This window comes from Centruroides vittatus, unplaced genomic scaffold (genome assembly GCF_030686945.1).
Source record: "Centruroides vittatus isolate TY-2023 unplaced genomic scaffold, ASM3068694v2 contig_717, whole genome shotgun sequence".
In the NCBI taxonomy this organism is placed as follows: Eukaryota; Metazoa; Arthropoda; class Arachnida; order Scorpiones; family Buthidae; genus Centruroides; species Centruroides vittatus.
Genome location: NW_027122456.1, coordinates 5,341,159 through 5,361,288, shown reverse-complemented (window position 1 = coordinate 5,361,288; position 20,130 = coordinate 5,341,159). Strand labels below are relative to the sequence as shown.

The 20,130-nt window shown below is 39.0% G+C and overlaps 1 protein-coding gene across 1 annotated transcript in view; it reads left to right on the top strand.

Annotated features, from left to right (window-relative positions):
* The window catches only part of LOC136980732 (uncharacterized protein PF3D7_1120600-like), a 109,322-nt gene that overhangs the window by 16,116 nt on the left and 73,076 nt on the right, over window positions 1-20,130 (top strand). The window contains exons 4-5 of the mRNA XM_067276930.1: window positions 12,490-14,020; window positions 17,037-17,304. Of these exons, the coding sequence (XP_067133031.1) occupies window positions 12,490-14,020; window positions 17,037-17,304 (1,799 nt within the window). The remainder of the gene's footprint in view (window positions 1-12,489; window positions 14,021-17,036; window positions 17,305-20,130) is intronic.

Below are 20,130 nucleotides of genomic sequence, written 5' to 3'. Positions count from 1 at the left end.
TTTCAAGTTACCAAAAAAAGTTATTTTAAAAAGTAAATAAAATTGCTTTCAGGAGAATTAAGTGTTTTTCAAGATTTATTTTGATAAGAGCAAATAGTTTTATTTAGTTTGATTTAAAAACTTTTAATAACTTTGAAGTTATACTGTTTTGGAATGTTATACAATATTATTTTTATTTATCAAATTTAACTATAATAAATAACAAAATTTAAATGTAAAATATAAAATTTTTATTATATTTAATATGTATTATTATTTAAATTCAGGCATACCTCACTAATACAGTGAGTAGGTACCAGACTACTGCCATATAAAAATATTGTCTTAAAACAAATTGCAATTTTTACTTTCCTGGCTGTTATATAGAGCTAGTGGAAGGAACGACGAAACTAGATCGAGGCGCCTCTAGTAGCGACGCCAGGTAACAGAATCTGGGCTACAAAGCCGGCACCAGTGTTGTTCCACCTAGTACTTTTGTACTAATCTAGTACCTTTTTACTTGTTCCAATACCAAGCTACCCAATACCATTTTCCTAGTACCATTCATGAAATCCTAAAACCTTTCCTTTCAATTTAGTACCTTTCAAAACATTCATTTTTATTGTATACTTTTTTACTTTACTTTGGCAGTAAATAGATGTTTTTATTGCTTCCTCATTCAGCAGTTGAATGTATTTTTTTGCAATTAAATTTAATAAAAACTAAACTACAAAATCAAGTTCTTATTGATTCCTGTGAAGCACTGTTATTAGCAAAGGAGCTACTTAAAAGCAACAATGATAAAATGTTACATTTGGAAACTATCATCTACTTCAACCATACAAAAACATTCTAGTGAGAAGATTCTGATGAGGATGATCTTACCAGTGATTTTTCAATGAGATAGTTTTAAAGTTTAGTACTTCATGTTCATTACTTTTGTTTCAGCATTTTCTTCATTTGATTGTTGTTGAGGAATAACAGCATTCTTGCAATATATGAATTTATTCTGTATGAATTTTGTATGTTACATTTTTTTTTTATTAGAAATAAGTGCACCACTCCAATGGGAGTATAACACTAAGGATACATAAATCAAAATAAATGATACAAAGTAAACAAAATTAGTATTTGGCTTTTAGTGAAAACTAAGATGTAAAAAACTAGAAATTAGAAATTATAAATAGTCTTTTCTTCCATATTTTTTGAACATAATTGCAAAAAGCATCAAACAGTGGCTTCTGAACAAGCTTATTCAGTGGACATGGCCACCTGAAACCATGCGTGAAGATTTATAATTTTAGAATAAATCTATCTTGATTGTAAATTTGACAATGATAGATCATATGGTCGATGGTGTCAAGGTTTACTGTAGAGCAAAAGCAAAAGGCAGTTTCTGCCCGGTTATACATCGCCAAGTAACTTTGAAAATTACCATGCTCAGTAAGTAGTTGAGCAGTAGCAAACATTAAATCTCTAACTGGTGATGAGAATCTGCAATCAACACTAGGAAAATAGTCTTGTTATTCTACCAGTTTTACTGCTCAACCATTGCTGGTTCCACTTCTGCATAGTGTTGCATGAATACAATTTTTAAGACTGCTACATGAGAGGGATGAGAGTATAGTCCAGTCAGTGTTCTTTGCAGCTGACAGCCTCAAAGTTGGCTTTTTTATTTCCTAGTATGTCAGTATGGCCTGAAACAAAAATAAAAGTTATCTTATTAACATGATTTTTAATATGGTGCTAGATATATGTGATTTTGTTGCTATTGCAATTGGAATTTAATAGGGCTTTTAGGACAGACTGAGAGTCATTGTAAATGTTGGTAGAAAGAGTTTTATTAGGTAGTGAAGTGGCCCACTGAACAGCTTGGTAGACTGCATCATCTTCAGCTTGATAGATGGAGGTATGTGGGGGTATCTGTATCTTTTAACATATTTTGGGCAAAATATGTCAGTCTGCAGGAAGATAGACACTTGAGGCAACATGAAGTGGGCCTTTAGACCCCTCAGATGGGTCTAAAGGCCCAGCATTAATGATCTGATATTAATGTCATCCTGATATTAATGATCCTGATATTAATGTCAGCATGGTTATCCAAGGAGGAAGCAGATGACACTAGATGCACCCTGGGGATAATCTTGTTTACAGGGTGATCACAGTTAGTAGGGTAATTGCAGTGTGGAAGCATATGAACAGTCATAGATTGGAGTAGAGACTGTTGTTGAACCTTGATGTTTGTGGTTCTGATGTAGTAGTTTAGAACTTTTTCTTCAATACATAGTGGCAAAGGAAGGAGCTCTGCTAGTATCAGAGAGGCATTGTAGAAACAGTTCTGCAGTACTTTGAAATTCTAATGGCAAACTGTCTTTGAAGAGAGAATAATTTACTTGCTATCGAATTTTTACTAGTTACATGACCCCAGCTAGAGGCTGCGTAAAGTAGCATTGGTTGTATTGCCCCATTATATAGAGTTTTACAAGCTTTATGATTTAGTCCACAGGTGCATCTAGCACATTTTAGCAGCATGTAGTTTATTTTCTGGCCTTAGCCAAAATATAATCAGTATGATAATTGTATGAGTTTAGTATCAAGGATTACTCCCAGGTACTTTTGTCGATCTACCCATTCGATTGAGTCACCATTTAATAAAACCTTGAGGTATGAAAATTTCTATTTGTTGGTGAAAAGCATGGCTTTGGTCTTATAAGTACAGAATTGGAGTTTATTAAGATAGGTGCATTTGGAAGCTATACTCAACATTTCGTTCAGCTTACTTTCCAAAAAAGCAGTGTCCTTATGCTGACACACAATGACAAGATCGTCGGCATAGGCTTGTACACTTATTGCCTTGTCACATTCGGTTTTCAGAAAGGAGTTTACTACCAGGTTCCATAAGGAGATAAGACACCACCTTGAGGGCAAGATTTAGTTAGGAGTTTTTTAACAGAGTGATCATGGTAAAATAGATTTATTTTTCCTATTAGTTAAAAAGAGGAGACCAACTTGACAAGATAGATGGGACAATCTAGTAGGGAGAGCTTGTTGATAATGCTTGGGTGCCAGCAGTTGTCAAAGGCTCCTTTAATATCCAAAAATATAGCTGTGGTATAAACTTTGTTATTCAGGCCTTCTTCTGTAATGTCTGTCAAGGCATAGATGGCATCTTCAGCACTTCTGCTTTTTCTGAAGCCTTACTGGTTTGGGTCTAGCCAGTGGTGCATATTAGCATGTCACTCGAGTCGGCCCAAAATCATTTTTTCAAAAACTTTACCTATTACTTGAAGAAGGCTAATTGGTCTGTACTGTTTGGAGAGGTTAGTATTTTCAGTCTTTGGCTTTTTGATAAGGATGACATTGGCAATTTTCCACTGGTCAGGGAAGTAAGAAAGTCTTAGGCAGGAGTTGTACAGACTGAGTAGAAATGGCTCCAAAAGGTTGAAACACACCTGTAGCATTTTGGCATAGATATCATCACCTGGATCCTTATGATGTCCCGTGGAGAAATAATAATCTATTTTAGTTGGAGCTGAACACACACTTTGACAGTTTTTTCTGATAGATTTATGATCAGAGAATTTATCTGTGGTATTATCTCCATAAAAAGTTGTGCAGCCAGGGCTGATAAAGCAGATTTGTTCTTGTTCTTGTTCTTGTTCGTGGGTTTATGTTGGAAGGTATGGCCGTTGTCGGCTTTTCTTCCGATGCGCCGCCTGGTGGTTAGGCGAAGCGGCCGGTCTTATTTATGTACCGCTCAAGGGCTGAGATGTAGTGGCTCGGGTCTAAACCCGCGTGTGGCCAGTAAAGTTGGCTGAGGTGGCGAGTCTGGTTCAGGTCCAAAGAAAGGGCTTGGCCCAACTCCCGACGGGCCTCGTTGTACGCCGGACACACCAGCCAAAAATGATCGGGGGATTCCTCCTGCCCGCAGTGCTGGCAGTCCGGTGAGCGGCTAAGGTGACGAGAAAAAAGGAAAGATTGAAGAGGCGCCGTATTAGTACGTAACCTCGCCAAAAGCGATTCCGCACGGCGCGAGGAGGCCAGATGGTAGGGCCAAGGAGAGAACGGCCGGAGGTGCTCCCTCCCCTTGTGCCGGAGAGCAGCCGACCAATTGTCGGTGAGGGCGAGCACGATCTTGTCCCTGTTGAACCGACGTAGGTCTCTCGGGGTAAGGGAATGGCGCCAGGAACCAGTAAGATCGGTGTGACTGGCTGCCCTATCGGCCGCTTCGTTAATCTGAATGCCCGAATGTCCTGGGATCCAAACGAGGTCCAGGGGGGCGGGGAACCTGCTGACAATAGATGCAATGTCTGAGATAATGGCCGTCGATGAGAAAGAGACGTTCGTAATTGCCTGCAGGACAGAGCGGCTGTCTGAAAAAATTACGGTCGGACGATTATATTGAGAGGCGATCATCAGTGCTCGCTGAATCCCAATAGCCTCTGCCGTGAAAACGCTGCAGGCGTCGTGGAGACGCCAAGTCTCCCGGATACCCTCGCTAGGAATGACGATGCCGATCTGCGTCCTGAGAGTAGTTTTCGATGCATCAGTACCGATGCAGAACCTGTCGTACCAAAGTTTAGCGTGGAGCTCAGAGTAAAGGCTTTTCAAGCCCTCGGCGTGATCCGCACCCGCTACGGACCACTCGTTGAGGTGGACCTTGGGCCGGATCTGATCTGCACACGGAGGGAGGAAATTCTGGCGGTAAAGGCTGGCGACCGGGAGACTCTCCTTAGCGAAATGGGTAAAGACCCGGGCGACGTAAGGAGACTGAAAGCGGCGCCAATGGTGAGAGGCCAGACTGGGAGCCGCCTGGAAAAGGTGGAACAGAGGGCTTGATGAACCCCGAGATAAGTGTGTTACCGCATGCATTATCGCTCTGTGGCGAAGACGAAGCTGAAGCGGGATATACCCGGATTCCGTATAGAGAGAGATCAGGGGAGTCGATTTGGGGACCCCCAGCGCGGTACGAAGGGCCTCGTGTAAAGGGCGCTCCATACGGCTAATGCTGGAGGGCGGAGCCCCCTCCAGGAGCGGGGCGCCAAATTCCGCCATTGGGCGAAGCACCGAGTAGACAAGGTGCAAGAGGTCGGCGGTCCGAGCCCCATTTCGGCGGGAGGCAAAGTATTTTAAGTAGGAGCAGGACCGCGTTAGTTTGGTCCGGAGAAATTGGGCATGGTTGTCCCAAGTGAAAGTATGTGAGAGTTGGAGGCCCAAGACTCGGACTACCCTTTGCTGGGGGATGGTCCCCGAACTGAGGGTGAAAGATAAAGGTGAGCGATTGGTTTTAGCCGAAAAATCGATGGATGCGCTCTTGGTTGCAGAAAAGGACATGCTCCACCCCGACGCCCAATGTTCCAAGTGGTCTAGAGCTTGTTGGGCGCGGGCGTGGGCCTTGGTAGGGCTCGAGCTAGCTGAGAGAAGAAAGATGTCATCGGCATATACTATCACCGAAACATCCGGTGGAATAGCCCTCCAGAGATCGGCCATATATAAGGTAAACAGGAGGGGGGCCAGTACACTCCCCTGAGGGATGCCTTGCCGGAACGGGTGGGGATGGGAGAGGATTCCACGCCAGCGAACCTGGAATTGGCGGTCTAGCAGAAACGATCTAAGCCAAGAAAGAAACCTGCCCCCAATGCCATAAGTCCGGATCTTGGCCAGGAGGCCCTGCTGGTTGACCGAGTCGTAGGCCCCCTCCAAGTCGAGAGCCAACAAAAAGACCCACTTCCGTTGGGCCCGAGCCACTGCGACCTGATGGTGAAGGAGGAGCAAAGCTTCCTCGGCGCCCCGATAGGGCAGGAACCCAAAGTGGTGTGGGTGGAAGAAGGTGGAATTAGCCGCAGAAATATGGAAACGGTGCAGAACCATTCGTTCGAATAGTTTGGCCATGTGGGAAGTGAGAGAAATTGGCCGGTAGGAGGCGCAATTAGTCGCCGGGCGACCCGGTTTACGAATAGGAATAATATGGGCTAACTTCCACTCCTGGGGGCATGTCCCCGCCAACCATGCTCTGTTCAAGGCGGCCAGGAGGGCTGCAAGGCCAGACGGAGGGAGTGCACGAATGGCCTGGGCCTGGATGCGGTCCGGGCCCGGAGTGGTTGGGCGAAGGCCCCGAAGGGCCCGAAGCAACTCCGCTGGACGGAACGGGCCGTCCTCTAGGGTTAGCTGATCGTTGTGGTTCGCTGTGATTGGGGCGAAAGCGCCCGAAGGGCGGTTCCGACCAAAATAGGCGGCCAGCGCCTCGGCTTGCTGGGCTGGCGAAGTGATATCTTCCGTCGTACGCAGAATGAGGTGAGACGTTGGCGCGTCCGCGGGCGTGCGGAGGCGGCGAAAAATCCTATAGATCGTGGACGGAGAAGGAGGGGAGGAGCAGAGACGGCCCCACCACTCCCGACGCGCTTGTCGGGATTGCCGGCGGAGAAGGGCGCTGAGTCGTTTGTAGCGAGTCCAAAGAGCCAAGGAGGCAGATTGGCGGGCTTTACGAAAGGCCCTTCGTTTCTTAGCCCGAAGGAGGCTACAAGCCGGAGTCCACCAAGGTGGGGACCCAGGGGGAGGAGGGGCGCGCCACACCGAACAGTCCTCTACCGACTGCCGAAGCAGGCCGGCGAACTGGGAGTACGAAGGGGGGCGGTGGGCCAGTGAAGAGATGGAGTTCTCGAACCGGGTGGGGAAGTCGGACCAGTCAGTACTACAGCGAAAGCGTACCCGAGGCCCCTGCCGGGGTGCTAGAGCAGTAATGGAAAGGGAGACTGGGGCATGATCGCTTGATAGAGTGTCTGAGAGGACGTTCCAAGTAGTCGAGCCGAGCAAGTCCGGAGAGCAAAATGATAAGTCGAGGGCTGAAGCGCTAGAGGCACTGAACCGGGTAGGAACCCCCGAGTTCAGGCAACAAAGGTCTGCTGTGGAAAACCAATCGAAGAGTGCGCGTCCCGCCGTGTCGGGGTGGGTGCAGCCATCATCCCAGTAAGGATGATGCGCGTTCCAATCGCCGCAGATGATCCGAGGGCGAAAACCGTCCCGAAGCAAAGCGTCAAGATCCATATCCGGCTGAACACCTTGAGGGGCGTAGACGTTCACGAGGGAAAAAGGGCCCCCCGGGAGAAAGATCCTGAGCTCCTGGGTCTCCAGGCCCGCGATTCCTGGGGCGGCCGGAAGGAGGCGCGCGGGAATGGCCGTAGCCACCGCCGCTAAAAGACCGCCGCCGCGGGAATTGGGACGGTCACACCGGAAAATGGTGAACCCAGGGAGGGAGAAGGAGGCTGACGGGACAAGCCAAGTCTCCTGGATTAAAAGGACGTCTACCCCGCGGAGCCATGGTTCCGCCAAAAGAAGGTCCTTTTTAGCGCGTAAGCCTTGGGCGTTCCAGTGAACGATGCGAAGGGCCGAGTTGAATTGGGCCGGACTAGGCATTATGTGCCGATTGCGCTGACTGACGGTGGCGAAGTTTTACCTTTTCCGCCGGGTTGGCAGAGCCAAAGTCTTCCAACGATACTGTCCGGGTTGGACCAGGCGGGAAGGAAAGGTCCATGTCCGATGCTGGACCGTCTGAGTCGGAAGTAGCCTTTGGGGCCGCCTTCCTCTGTTTATTTCCTTTTTTCTTTCTAGGCGGGCCAGAGAGCGTAGGGCGTTCCTCCCGCTGCGGCGGACGTTTTTGAGCCTGGGAGGTAGGTAATTGTTGGGGTTGCGACGAGATGTTTTCGGGGAGAAGGAGTTCCGATTCCCTGGTGGGAGGGGTAGACCGAAATTCAGATCTAATTTGTCGGAGTTCAGTCCGTAGCGAGTCAATAGCCGCTTCCAGCCGGGCGATTCGCCGGGTCAAGGATTGGTGGTCCGGGCCCCGTGCTGAGTCGGCCTGATGGGTAGACTCTACCCTACCGCTGGGACCACTCTTGGCCTCCGGAACCTGGAGAGGTTTAGGCTTTGCCGCCACCTGGGCATAGGATGATTGCTCCGACGGCCGGAGACGCTTAGCCTCCGCATGCGAACAGCGGTGGATAACACTCAATTTGAGTAGCCGCGCTTCCGAGAGGTATGCCGGGCAGTTGGGCGAGTCCGCTCGGTGAGGGCCCCCGCAGCGAACGCACTTCTCCGCCGGGCGCGAGCACCCCGTGGAGTCGTGGTCCTCCCCGCAGTTTAGGCAACGACGGCGCCCACGGCAAGAAGCCGGAGCGTGGCCGAAAGTAAGGCAGCGCCCACAGAATCTGGGCTTAGGATAGAAGCGCTCGCAGCGAAACCGTTGATAGTACAGTTTCACCGACTCGATCGGGTCCGCACTGGCAATGGAGAAGTAAACCGTCGTACTAGGGGTCACCTCTGCCCGGTCGTTGAGTTTCCGCGTGAAGCGGCGCACCTCGACGACAGGCAACATGGCCTCCGTGAGCATTTCGTAAATCTCGGACGCGGTTAGCGAGACATCCACTCCTCTCAAGAGATACGCCGTTTGGGAGCATTCCGGGGCCAACCTGCCCCACACCGACAAATCCCCAAGAGACGTCAGGGCGAGAGCCGTTTGGGCGGTGGAGAAGTCCCTTGTTTTCAACAGAAGAAGCCCACTTCTGGAATAACGAACGTCCTCGATGAGCTCCGGGCGTGGGAATCGCGTCCGGAGTGCGGCGTGTAGCTCGGCCGGACGTAAACGACGAAGGGGGCCCTGGCCCTCCAGGAAGATCGTGAACAAGAAGTCCGATGGGAGGGACGGCCGAATAGAGCGGAGTTTATCCGCCTCCGCGAAAGGAGCCAAAAACCGCAGTCCCGAGAGATCGGGGCCCCCCGGGCCCGACTCCGGGGACCGGGGGCGAATGCGCGGGGGCGAGGACGCCTCCGAAGCCATGGAGCAGTCCACACCGGATAGGCCCGTGAATCGCGCTCCTACCTGGGAGAAAGCTGGGAAATACTTTAATTCCGGAAATCCTTTTTCGATGCTGAAGTAGCCACTCGGGGCACCAGCCACCAGGAAGTAATCTCTGCCTGGGAATGAGCAAAAACCGAACAGTCGAAAAGCCACCAAAAAACTTTACACTCCCAAAAACTAAAATATGAGAGAAACCAAAAAGCACAAGTCTAGCACTCGAATCTTCTGACAATTCGAAAGTCGCGCCAAAACCTGTACGCCATATTGGATCCAAAAACCATCTGTAACATTAGCTGCACTACCAGCCGTTTCAACCAAACGAACTTCTTGCTTTTGATTACTACCATAAATAAAGCAGATTTGATATAACTTTGATGAGTGTTACCTATGGATGCCAGAAGTGTAAGATCCATGTTGTTCCTGTTTAAAATCCTATAAACGTTTTTCCATGGATCAAGATTTCCCTTTGTATTGCAATAGTTTTGCCAGGATTTCAGCTTTTCTTACTATTTCTCTGATATATTTCTTTTTTACTGACCTGTATTCAGTTTCTTGATTGACTCTCAATTGGAGATTTTTTTGCCTTTTGAAATTTGCACCTTAAGAGAAATAAGAGAATTGACCTGTTTTCTCAGAGATGTTAATGTTGGGGTCCCCCTATGGCACGGTCTTCTTTAGAACGACTTTCCTGGAATGGCTTTTTCTGATGCACTTTTCAGAATGTTATTTAGCTTTGACACCCATTTATCAATTTCTTGTTTCGTGTTAAGATAGGCTAGTGTACTTAAATTATTCAGTTCTTCTTGAATTAGACCATAAAACATTTGCCAGTTTGATTTTTTTCTAAATTGAAGGAGTTACCTTTATAAGGTAAAGCCTATGTTGCTGTTCAGTGCAAAAGGAGATGGATCTGTGATCAGATAGCATCTCCTGTTCAACCAGAGACCAACCTGTGATCTTTTTAGCCAGAGAGGAGCCAGTGATAGTTAAATCCATCCAACTTTTGCCCAGAATAGAGTCATAAGTTGGATCACTTGATTCACTTATAACAGTAAAATTTTGATTTTCTAAGAATTCTTCAAATTGGGTACCTCTGCTATTTTCTATGACATCATGCCAAAGTGGATTTCTGACATTGGAGTCAACACCAATTGGCAGCCTATTCTTATGAATTGTTTTGTAGGTTTCCTCTAAAAAAGAAATGGCATCATTCAGAGACAAGCTGGGATAGCAATAAACTGAAGATAAGAACAGAACAGTATCCAGAGTAATAGATATTACAGTGCAGAACTCATTACATAGCTGGGTTAGCTGCAATATGGGGATATTTGGGTTGCATATAATAATGCAAGCTAGGGGATTGGGAACAGCTGCAGAGATAATCTTTGAAGCTCCTAGGAAAGCCAACAATTTTGGTATTGTATATGTAGGGATCCTGTAATAGAGCAATGTCTATGTCATTATCTATTAAGTATTTTGCCAGATTTCCTGTGACTGCTTTGAAGTGATTGACATTAAATTGAACAATTTTAATGTTTCTTGGTATGTGGCCTCTCCATAGTCTGTGTTTTTAATCAGTTTTGATTTAACTTTTAAGAATACAGGACATTCTGGGTCCGTGGCTTTGTAAGAAACATTTTGAACAATTGTTTTTAGACATTTAGCCCATATGATACAATTAATGCACTTAATAACAGAAGACTTGGTGTTTTCCCACACTCATTCTATAACTATGACCATCAACACCACAATGTGAGCATGCTGGTTATTCCGGTACACATTTTGAAGTAATGTGACCAAATTTACAGCAGTTGTAGCATTATTTGATTCCTAAGTAATTGAAGACTTGATGAGATCTAAGTCCTATAGACACCCTTCTGTTTTTTAGTAAATTTTGATGAACTTGTGGTGTGGTCAACAAAACCCATGTTTTTTCCTGAGCAGAGTCTGCCTTCAATCTGAAGGAGAATAGTGGTTGTAGTATCTGATCTTTTTCTTCTAGTATTTTTTTTAAGTTATCATTCTGACAGTGTTAAGCAACTTCTCTTTATTTAGGTTAGAGCGCGCACAGTGTATTTGAACTAAGGGCTTTCTTTTAGTTTTCTTTCTTGCCAAAAATTTGAATTCAAAGTCGTCATTGTTGTTGATAAGATTAATAATTTTATCGATACTAGTATCAAGATTGATAGAACAAAGACAAAGCACTATTGAACTTGATGCCACCTGGCAGTCTTCTTGTATGTTACATGTAACACTATCAAATTTCTATTTATTAAAATATATATAAATTATAAATTTATATATTATTTATATGTATATATTTAAAAATAATATATACTTCAGCAATTTACAGTCAAAGTAATGCCTGCATTAGTCAATACAATCACTTCTTGACTTACAACAGGGTTCGGTTCCACAACTTCGGATGTAAGTCGAGAAGTGACTGTACTTACAACAAAATACAGTTAGCCATCTTACACAAGCACATGTGAAGAGTTCAACAAAACTAAAGGTGATGCAATCAATCATCAGAAGCGTGCAAGATATATATGTATATGATATATATTTGATGAAAACTAAAAAATTGATAATTTAAAAAAATTATTTTATGAAAGTTTTTCATCGTAAGTGCGAATGGTCATAAGTCGAGGTGGTCGTAACTCGAGAAATGACTGTAGCTCATTAGGACTGAGCAGTATTAATATTCTGGTATTTATTATACACTTAATTTTGTACAATTTAAAGGGTGGTGTGGAAGAAGTAAATATGTATCCATTGCATGGTAAATAATGAAATTTCTAAGAAACCATATATATAAAGGAGCTTCAATAAGGACCATAGCAGTAGCTAATAGCATTGTATTAACAGGGAGAACTTTTACGTTCATTTCCTCAAAATACTAATTTTGCTTCTTACTCCTTTTTTCCACAGATCTCTTAAATTCAAATATCACATCATATGCCAATTAATATCTGTCAGATTAACAAAATAACATAAAAAAAGAAAATTACTAAACTTTACATTAGAGAACTAAATTTAAAATAGAGCCAACTAAAGTTTTATAACAGGAGATTGGTTTGAATGCAACACATCTTCATTATATAATTAACCTCAGGAATTGAATTGCAGCCAGCCATTTCTTTCCTTCCAGGGTATTGTTCATTTGGGAACAAATAAAACTTTGTACCTGGCGGTGCAGTAATATGGGTAACATTACAACCGACCACAGAACAGTTAGTTTTTGAAGTTTTGTGTGGCAGAAAGCTGTGGTTCATTATCACAGGAAGAAAACAAACACCACATTTCAGTACTTATCCAACCCAAAGATGCGTGTGTTTTCCCGAAGCAGTTTTCTTTGCCTGCATACAGGTGGCACTCAACTCAAATCCATTAGCTCTATACTAAAGCATACCTAAAAGCATACTTACACTATTATTAAGTGCACAAAAGCACTAAGACTAAAAAAATGCAAAAGAAAAAATAATAAGTAAAAAAACACTCTGAAAAATTTCCTTAAGAGCAAAGCAAATGCTGAAATTAAACATAAATATAATTGAAAAGTACTATATTAATGAAACACTATAAAGTGGGGAATGCCTGTAAATAATTAGGATTATATTATCTATTTTTATTTCATTAAAAATTTTATATTTTAGATTCATTGAAATCCTTTACTGTTCAACTAGAAAAGGATGGCAAAAGAACTATCACGATGAATCAAACAAATGATAATGTCAAGAAACTACCTTACACAAATGAAATGGAATTATCAGATAACTTAACATCAGAAGTGTCTTCCAATGTAAATACTGTTGAAGATAAAAATTGCCTAAATTCTCTTTCATGTCATGATGAACTTACTGTTACATGTAATAACTTTATTAATGATGATTGTGTTTCATCAGAAAATCTTACTTCCAATGCAAATTTTGTTGATTTCTCAACTGATAACTGTTTGCATATTGATGAAATTCAGGATAATAATTCATTTTTAGAAAATGTAATATATGAGATACCATTGCAACATAATCCCACTTCATTCAAATGTACAGAATCTTGTTTTCGTTATTTAGCTCAAATTAATCTAAGAAAACTTCTAGATTTTATTAATGAAGTAAAAAGAACATCACATGAAATTCCGAGCACACCAGATAAATCAATTTCATTATTTGAAAATAGTTACAATAGTCATACAAAGTCCAGAACAAATACATTATCAGAAAATTTTGATTGCAATAATTTACACACATTTGAAATTGAGAATAGCTGTAGTTCACTTAAGCAAATGAATTCATTTACAAATGATTTAACTGATAATATTTCACCAGAATTATCTCAAAAATCAGTTGATTATATATCAAATTTGAAAGATCCGGATGATGAGTTTTGTATTTCTAGAGAGTTATATTTTCAAGAAGATAAAGATACTGAAGAATCTTCTGAAAGTGATAATCAAATAAATATTTTAAAAAATACTGTATATACACAACAGAAAAATGAAGATTTTGTAGTGGAAATAAATAATAGAGAAAATGATCAGTTACCTGAAACACAGTCTCTAGAAAGGTCTGTTTCTGAATCAAGTATTGATATTGTAAAAGATGAATCATATGATTCAGTAAGTAACAATTTATTGGAAAATGAAAATGCTACAGACTTAATATCTAGAAATAACTTATCACAAAGTTCAGCAAATAATGAAACATATATAAATGAAAATGAATCTTTAAAGAAAAATTTAGATACTGAATTTTTATATAAAGTGAGAAATGATGAAAATGAAGTATGTTCAAGCAATATACAACAGAATGATAAAGAAGCAGTTAGTTTTAGAAAATTTTTACCATCTAGTGATCTGCAGAATTCTAATGATAAATTTTCTTTGCAAAATAGTTATTATTCACCTGAGACATTAGATTATGAACCTGAGGAGTGTTTTTCAAGTCCAGTAAAGACTTTAGATTTTACAAATGACATTTTAAATAATGAAATTTCTCCTAATGGAAATCAAACAGAAAAGAAAGTAGATGGAAGTGCAGTGCAGAATAATTGGGTGAATGATAGCCCTTCAAATCAAGAAGCACAAAACTCTGAAAGTTATCAGCTTGAAACAAAAAATAAACAGTCTCCTCCAACACCAGTCTTAGATTGTGTGGTAGATGAAGATGATGAAGAAATTTTATCTATGTAAGTATTTTTATACACTAGTTTTTATATTTAACATAATTAAAATGTAATAAAAAATTTTATGTTTAATATGCCACTGTCAACATTTCTTTATCAAGTATATAGCATTAGAATAATTTTTCTGTAGTTATTTTTATGATATCTCATTAAATTTTATAACTAGAAATTTTAAAAGAATGCTGAAGAAGAAATTTTCATTTTGATAGTTTTTGACTTTTGCATTTTAAAAAAGTACAAAATTTTAAAATTTCTACATATTTAATTCTGTTAGTTTATTTACAATTTTTTGAACAAAATGGAATATGTTTTTGTTTTTGTTAATTACCCCTTAACCTATTGTCAGGTGCAATCTATATTTTAAAACAAGCAGGTGCAATCCATCCTCGGGACAGACAATTTTTTCTTACAGATTAAATAATATTTACCATAGGTTTTTTCATTATCATATGTTATAATTATTTATTTGAAAATTCTAATAATATACACAAAAAAAATACAAAGCAATAATGAAAATAGGGTAAAAGTAGAGCATCAATTATCCGAACACTGATCTACCGAAAGTGTTCCAGTTGGACTGTGTCGTGCTGAATCGAACATTTTTGATACTAGATTAACTTCTAAAGTATAATTTTTTTGTTTTTATATTTTTAAATATATTTATTTTGTTTGTACAAAATAAAGAAATAAATTTTAACAACACAATAGCCACGACTATTATTATAAAAATTTTTGTTAGGTTTAACATCGATGAAAATTCAATGCAAAGCGACACACAATGGGGAAAATTTCAACATGGGATATATTAATATAATATTGTGAGAGTCCAGATTTTATTATCGATTATAATAATCTGTATAAATCAAAAAACAAAAAAATTAACGTTTTAAATTTATATTAAACTCAAAGAAAATTATATAAAAAGATTTGTTCCCAACAATTGATAAAAGATGGAAGGATGTGATTGTGTTTTCCACCGGATTCACTTCCTTCCAAAGGTGACACATTTGGAAGATGTCACTCGAAACTTTCACCAAAATTCATCTATTGGCCACGACCTATAACATTTCCAAAAAACGATAATAGGAAACAAGATAAAGACCCCCCCAATAAAAGGAAGGGTCGGATAACGATTGTCATGGTCGTCACAAGAAGTTCGTCCTTGCCTTGCTCCTGGCTCAGATACCTTCGTGATCCTCCTCTGTCTAGAGTGAACACCTACAAAAAGTAAACTATTTGTAAAAGTGGACTCCTTCACAGTGAACTTTCTGAATAAGTGAACTCCTTTAAAGTGACTCCTTCAAGGAAAAAAGAGAACTCCTTAAAAGCAACTTCTTGAAGAAGGGAAAAAAGGTGAAAGGGGAACTCCAGTGAACTCCATCAATCCAACAGTTTAAGGTATTATAAAATTTATCTAGATGTAAGCTCTCTCTCTCTCTCTCCCAACCTAGAATGTGAATTTGTTAAATTGTAGACATAACTTTTACTATAAAATATTAATCTTTTTGTATAATTAGTTAAATAAATGAATCATTGTTGTTGTTTAATTAGTATTTGGTGCACTTCCTTAAACGCGTTGTCTCCCGTGTCGCCTTTATCATGATCCGACCACCTTTAATACATAACTGCTTGCACGAGAATGAGATCGCTATCACAATCATATGTCACTTCCAACATACTGGTGCCATCCTGATGAGGCATCGTGACATTGGGCTGACCATCTGGTCACACTATATTAATAATGTATTTTTTCGTACATAATCAGTGATCCAAAAAATTGATTTTTCAAACAACCCCAGTCCCCAATTTATTTGGATAATTGATGCTCTACTGTATAACATATCATTACTATGAGCACTATTAGTCATCCTTATTGGAATTCCACATTGCAATTCACTTTAATGATCACTTTCTAAAATTTTTTTTGCACCTAGGCTGCCTTCACTTTCATCTTTTATAGTAGTTTTGGCATTTTGCTCCTCCCCTCTTCCAAATGATCCTGAAGAATGCAAGGCATGTCTTGTAGTTATGTGAACCTATAAAAATATCATACTTGCAATTAAAAGCATAAAAGTTGTATAAACAAGTAGTAAAAATAAACCATTCTATTTTTTTAGTAAAAAATATAAAATCACAAACATAACCAATTATAATATACCAATTTTCTATCAATATAATACAAAAGCAAGGTAAGAAAGGTAAAAATAGGAAAAAATGAAAGAATTGCTTAAATCTTTCCCACACATCCATGTAACACAAGCTAACTCAATATGTAATGAGGATGGATTATATGTATTTCTTCTGAAAAAAGTAACTGTTTTCTGAAACCAAAATGCTCCTCTGTCTAATATTGTTTAGTACACATATTCCTTTGAAAATACACCTATTCTTCAGTCTGATCACATGCATTTGAAAGCAGTGGTGTACATAAGAAGAAAAAAAGCCATCCTGGGGACAGGATCGTGCCTGACAAAAGGTTAATTTTTATCAACCCCTTTTGAAATCAAAGTGGAAAAAAGTTACCCCAAAAAAATCGCCAAATTTTCTGTCAGTCAATAAAAACTCCCCAATCTGGAAATGCTGGGTGGCATTGCATAAAAACTGCCATCAGTTCTTAACATCATTTCTTACTTTTCTGTCCAAACTTTCCATGTGATATCAAAAGGTGTGTTGTGCATGGGACTCCCATTGCAAGGGAGCTAAACATTCTGCTGTTTTTCATGATTCATGGGGCTTTGTGATTCAATTTCATGCAAATGTTGAAATAAGTAGACTAGGATTTTTATCACCACTTGCTATCACTACTTTAATAAAAATATTGCCAAGTGGCAATTTTGGCACTACACAGCACGTCCCTTGAAACTGTTGATATTGATTTGAAAAGTTACTTTCTTTTTTTTTTTTAATTTTCTATTAACAGCATTAAATTTCTTACTTTTATGTGTAACAATTTAAATTATAATATGTAATCGATTTGCAATATTAAAAATATTGATTTTGAAATGTATTTTATCATTAGTTGTGAAACACATTCATCTGAAGATGTTTCTTCTGATATTGAAGATCCTCTTGAAGAAACTAATAACTTGAATGAAACAAAGGATGTCCATAACAAGAAGACAGAAAATTTAAATAATGAAAAAAAAGAATTTATTCGAGGTTACTGTTATTATTTCATCAGTAAAGGTAGATGCTTTAATCCTAACTGCAGATATATACATGATATTCCAGAAGATAACAAGAATGATACTGATGGTAATTCTTCAAAAGGCAATTCTTCAAAAAAGGTAAGATTGCATTTGAGTTTAGACATTTAATAGCTTGTTCAGGCATTGATTGTATCAGTTAGTTGTGATGATAAAATAATTCTAGATACTAGTTATTTGACAGTTAAGCAATTTAGCAGATAGTAAGAGATTATTATTTCAGTAGTATCACAATTAATTGAATGAAATTCAGTAATATTGATGATGATAGATTTTTTTTCATTAAAAATTGGTGCAGTTGGCAGGATTTCAGTACACAGCTGTACTTATATAGTCTTGAAGTAGTTGGGTTCGGTCTCTAAACTTTATAGTAGCCAAAACACCTTCCCTACACAGCACGTGTTCCATTAAATGATTTTAAGACTATGTATAAGATGGGATTCTAGTTTGCATTTATCTACCAATTTTGGACTAATAAGGTTGACCGTGGATCCTGGATCTAGAAAAACTGAACAATACACGTTATCCATTGAGAATATTCGGGAATCATTATGATCTGTGACTAGACAATGATCCAATTTTGTCAGAGGGATCGGTAAACCCTTCCTTACTCTTTTTTGGACCATTATCAATTTCACTCACAGAGGTAAAACCTTGACCACCAGGAATATTATTATTCCTTCTTTCGATTTTCCTTGGTACCGAGTTTTTTGTAGGTACCAATTTGCTCAATCCGACACGTAAGTTTTCTTTGTCATTTAAATTGTGTTGAAGAAGAATAGCTTGCATATCCGCCGGTAGTCCACGTATTACCATGGTGATAAAGCTTTGTTCCCCAATATCCAGATATGCAAGTTGGATATGCCGTTGTTTTTCAAAATAATATTCTAATAGTGAACCACCACGATATTCCCACATATCCACTAATATGGAAAGTTGGATCCGATTCTGTCCGAACGCACTAAGAAAAGAGTTTTTCCATTCCTCCCAATTATCACTGACCTTATCTAATACTCGAGAATTCTACCATTTCACGGCAATTCCTTTCAAATAATTTCGAAGGTTATGGATCTTTTGTTCGTCTGTAATCCAATTGTGAGATTCACACACATGTTTGTATGAAATTATCCAAACATGCGCTTCTTCCGATTTTCCATCATATTTTTCTATGTTGATTGTATCGTGAGATGAGTTTAATGACATTTTTTTCAATGGTTTGCCGAAAAGAGTTTATAATCTTCAACATCTTGGCTTGTTGGTTCATGTACAGCTTTTGCAACTGAACCATTTTCGCCACTACATCCGACTTCGGGTCAGACGAACTGTTCGAGGCAACCGGTCATATTAAAGTTTTGTTAAGATAGAGCTCACCTTCTGTCTCCGATAATGAAATAGATAGTGTTCGATAATTCGTCATTGTCCAGATAGCAGTTTGAAAAACCGACAAGGACAAAATTGCGGGATGATTTTCGATTTCTTGAAATTCTTGGTTGATTTCCATCCATTCGTCTTCCCCTTCTAGTTGATATTGGGAGATAATGTAGGAGTCTTCGGTCTTCTGAACCAAGAATTTGAAAAGCATGATTCTACTTCAAGACTATTAAATACAGCTGTGTACTGAAATCCTGTTGACTGCACTAATTTGTAATATTACAAATTTTAATAATACAACAATTAAAGTAAAAAGTAAGGTGATCACAAGCACAGATGACTTCAATGTCCGTTACACACATGTCCAGTCATAATTGTATAAAGGTTTCAAAGTACAGTGACCAAATTTCATTCTTAGTGTATTTCCAGATTTGATAATATTGGACTATTATAACTATTTTATATAGCTGAAAAAAGGTAAAAATAAAAATAGCACATTTTTAAAACTTAAAATATAAATATTAATTAAATTTAATAAAATCAGTTATACTCAAAATAATAAAATTAATTCTAAAAAAATGGATAGTGATGCAGGTGCTCTGATGCAGCTGATGAATGCAGCTGATGAATGAAAATAGTGAGATGTTGATAAAAAAACTTAGAGAAATTAAATGATAAAAATATTGTCTTATGTATATGTTTGAAATGAAATACTAAAACTTAGAAATGATTGCTTGTTTTTAGATAATAAATGGGGAAGCCATTTTATTTTGTAAATCAAGTTTTAGCCATTAGTTTACTTTCCAGTAATTTTAATTGAAATGAGTGCAATCAATCTTAAATCATCTGATTCTTTTGTGGTATTGATTCAGTATATCCAGAAATCATATAAATAACCATTCAATTTAAATTGGTGAAATACTAGGTCAATGGTTCTCAACCAGTGTGCCATGATACCATTCTAACTATTCCATGAGATAAACCAAAAAAATAAAAGTGAAAAATTTTAAAATTTGTAAAAACAGTAACAAAATTTACTTCTGAAATATAGTTGATAACACACAGAAGTTTGTACCAATAGATTATTATAGAAAAAATATTAGAGAGAGCACTATGATCAACCTGTTGGCTGATCCAGTAATATTTAATAATAGTGTCACAACCTTTCCATGATTGTTTAAGCATGTCCAAAAATTGAAAACAATGCATTCCTAAAAATGTTTGAAAGTTGAACAATAGACTTGCATAAATATGCAAGTCTATTGTTCATAAAATAAACATGTTGCTCAATTTATAATACATAATTTGCATGTAAATGAAGTAATTCATAAATAGGAGTTAAATTAAAGGTATTATTATTGTTTATATTATAATTTTTATGAAAAATGATAATTTTTAAAATAATTTATTACTCATTAATAGATTTATTAGTCAAAAGTTTTGTTCTAAAATACCCTGATAAATTTGGTTTTTTCTATTAATTTAACAGTTGTTTTACTTATTATGAAATTCAAGTTAAAATGACATATACAACAT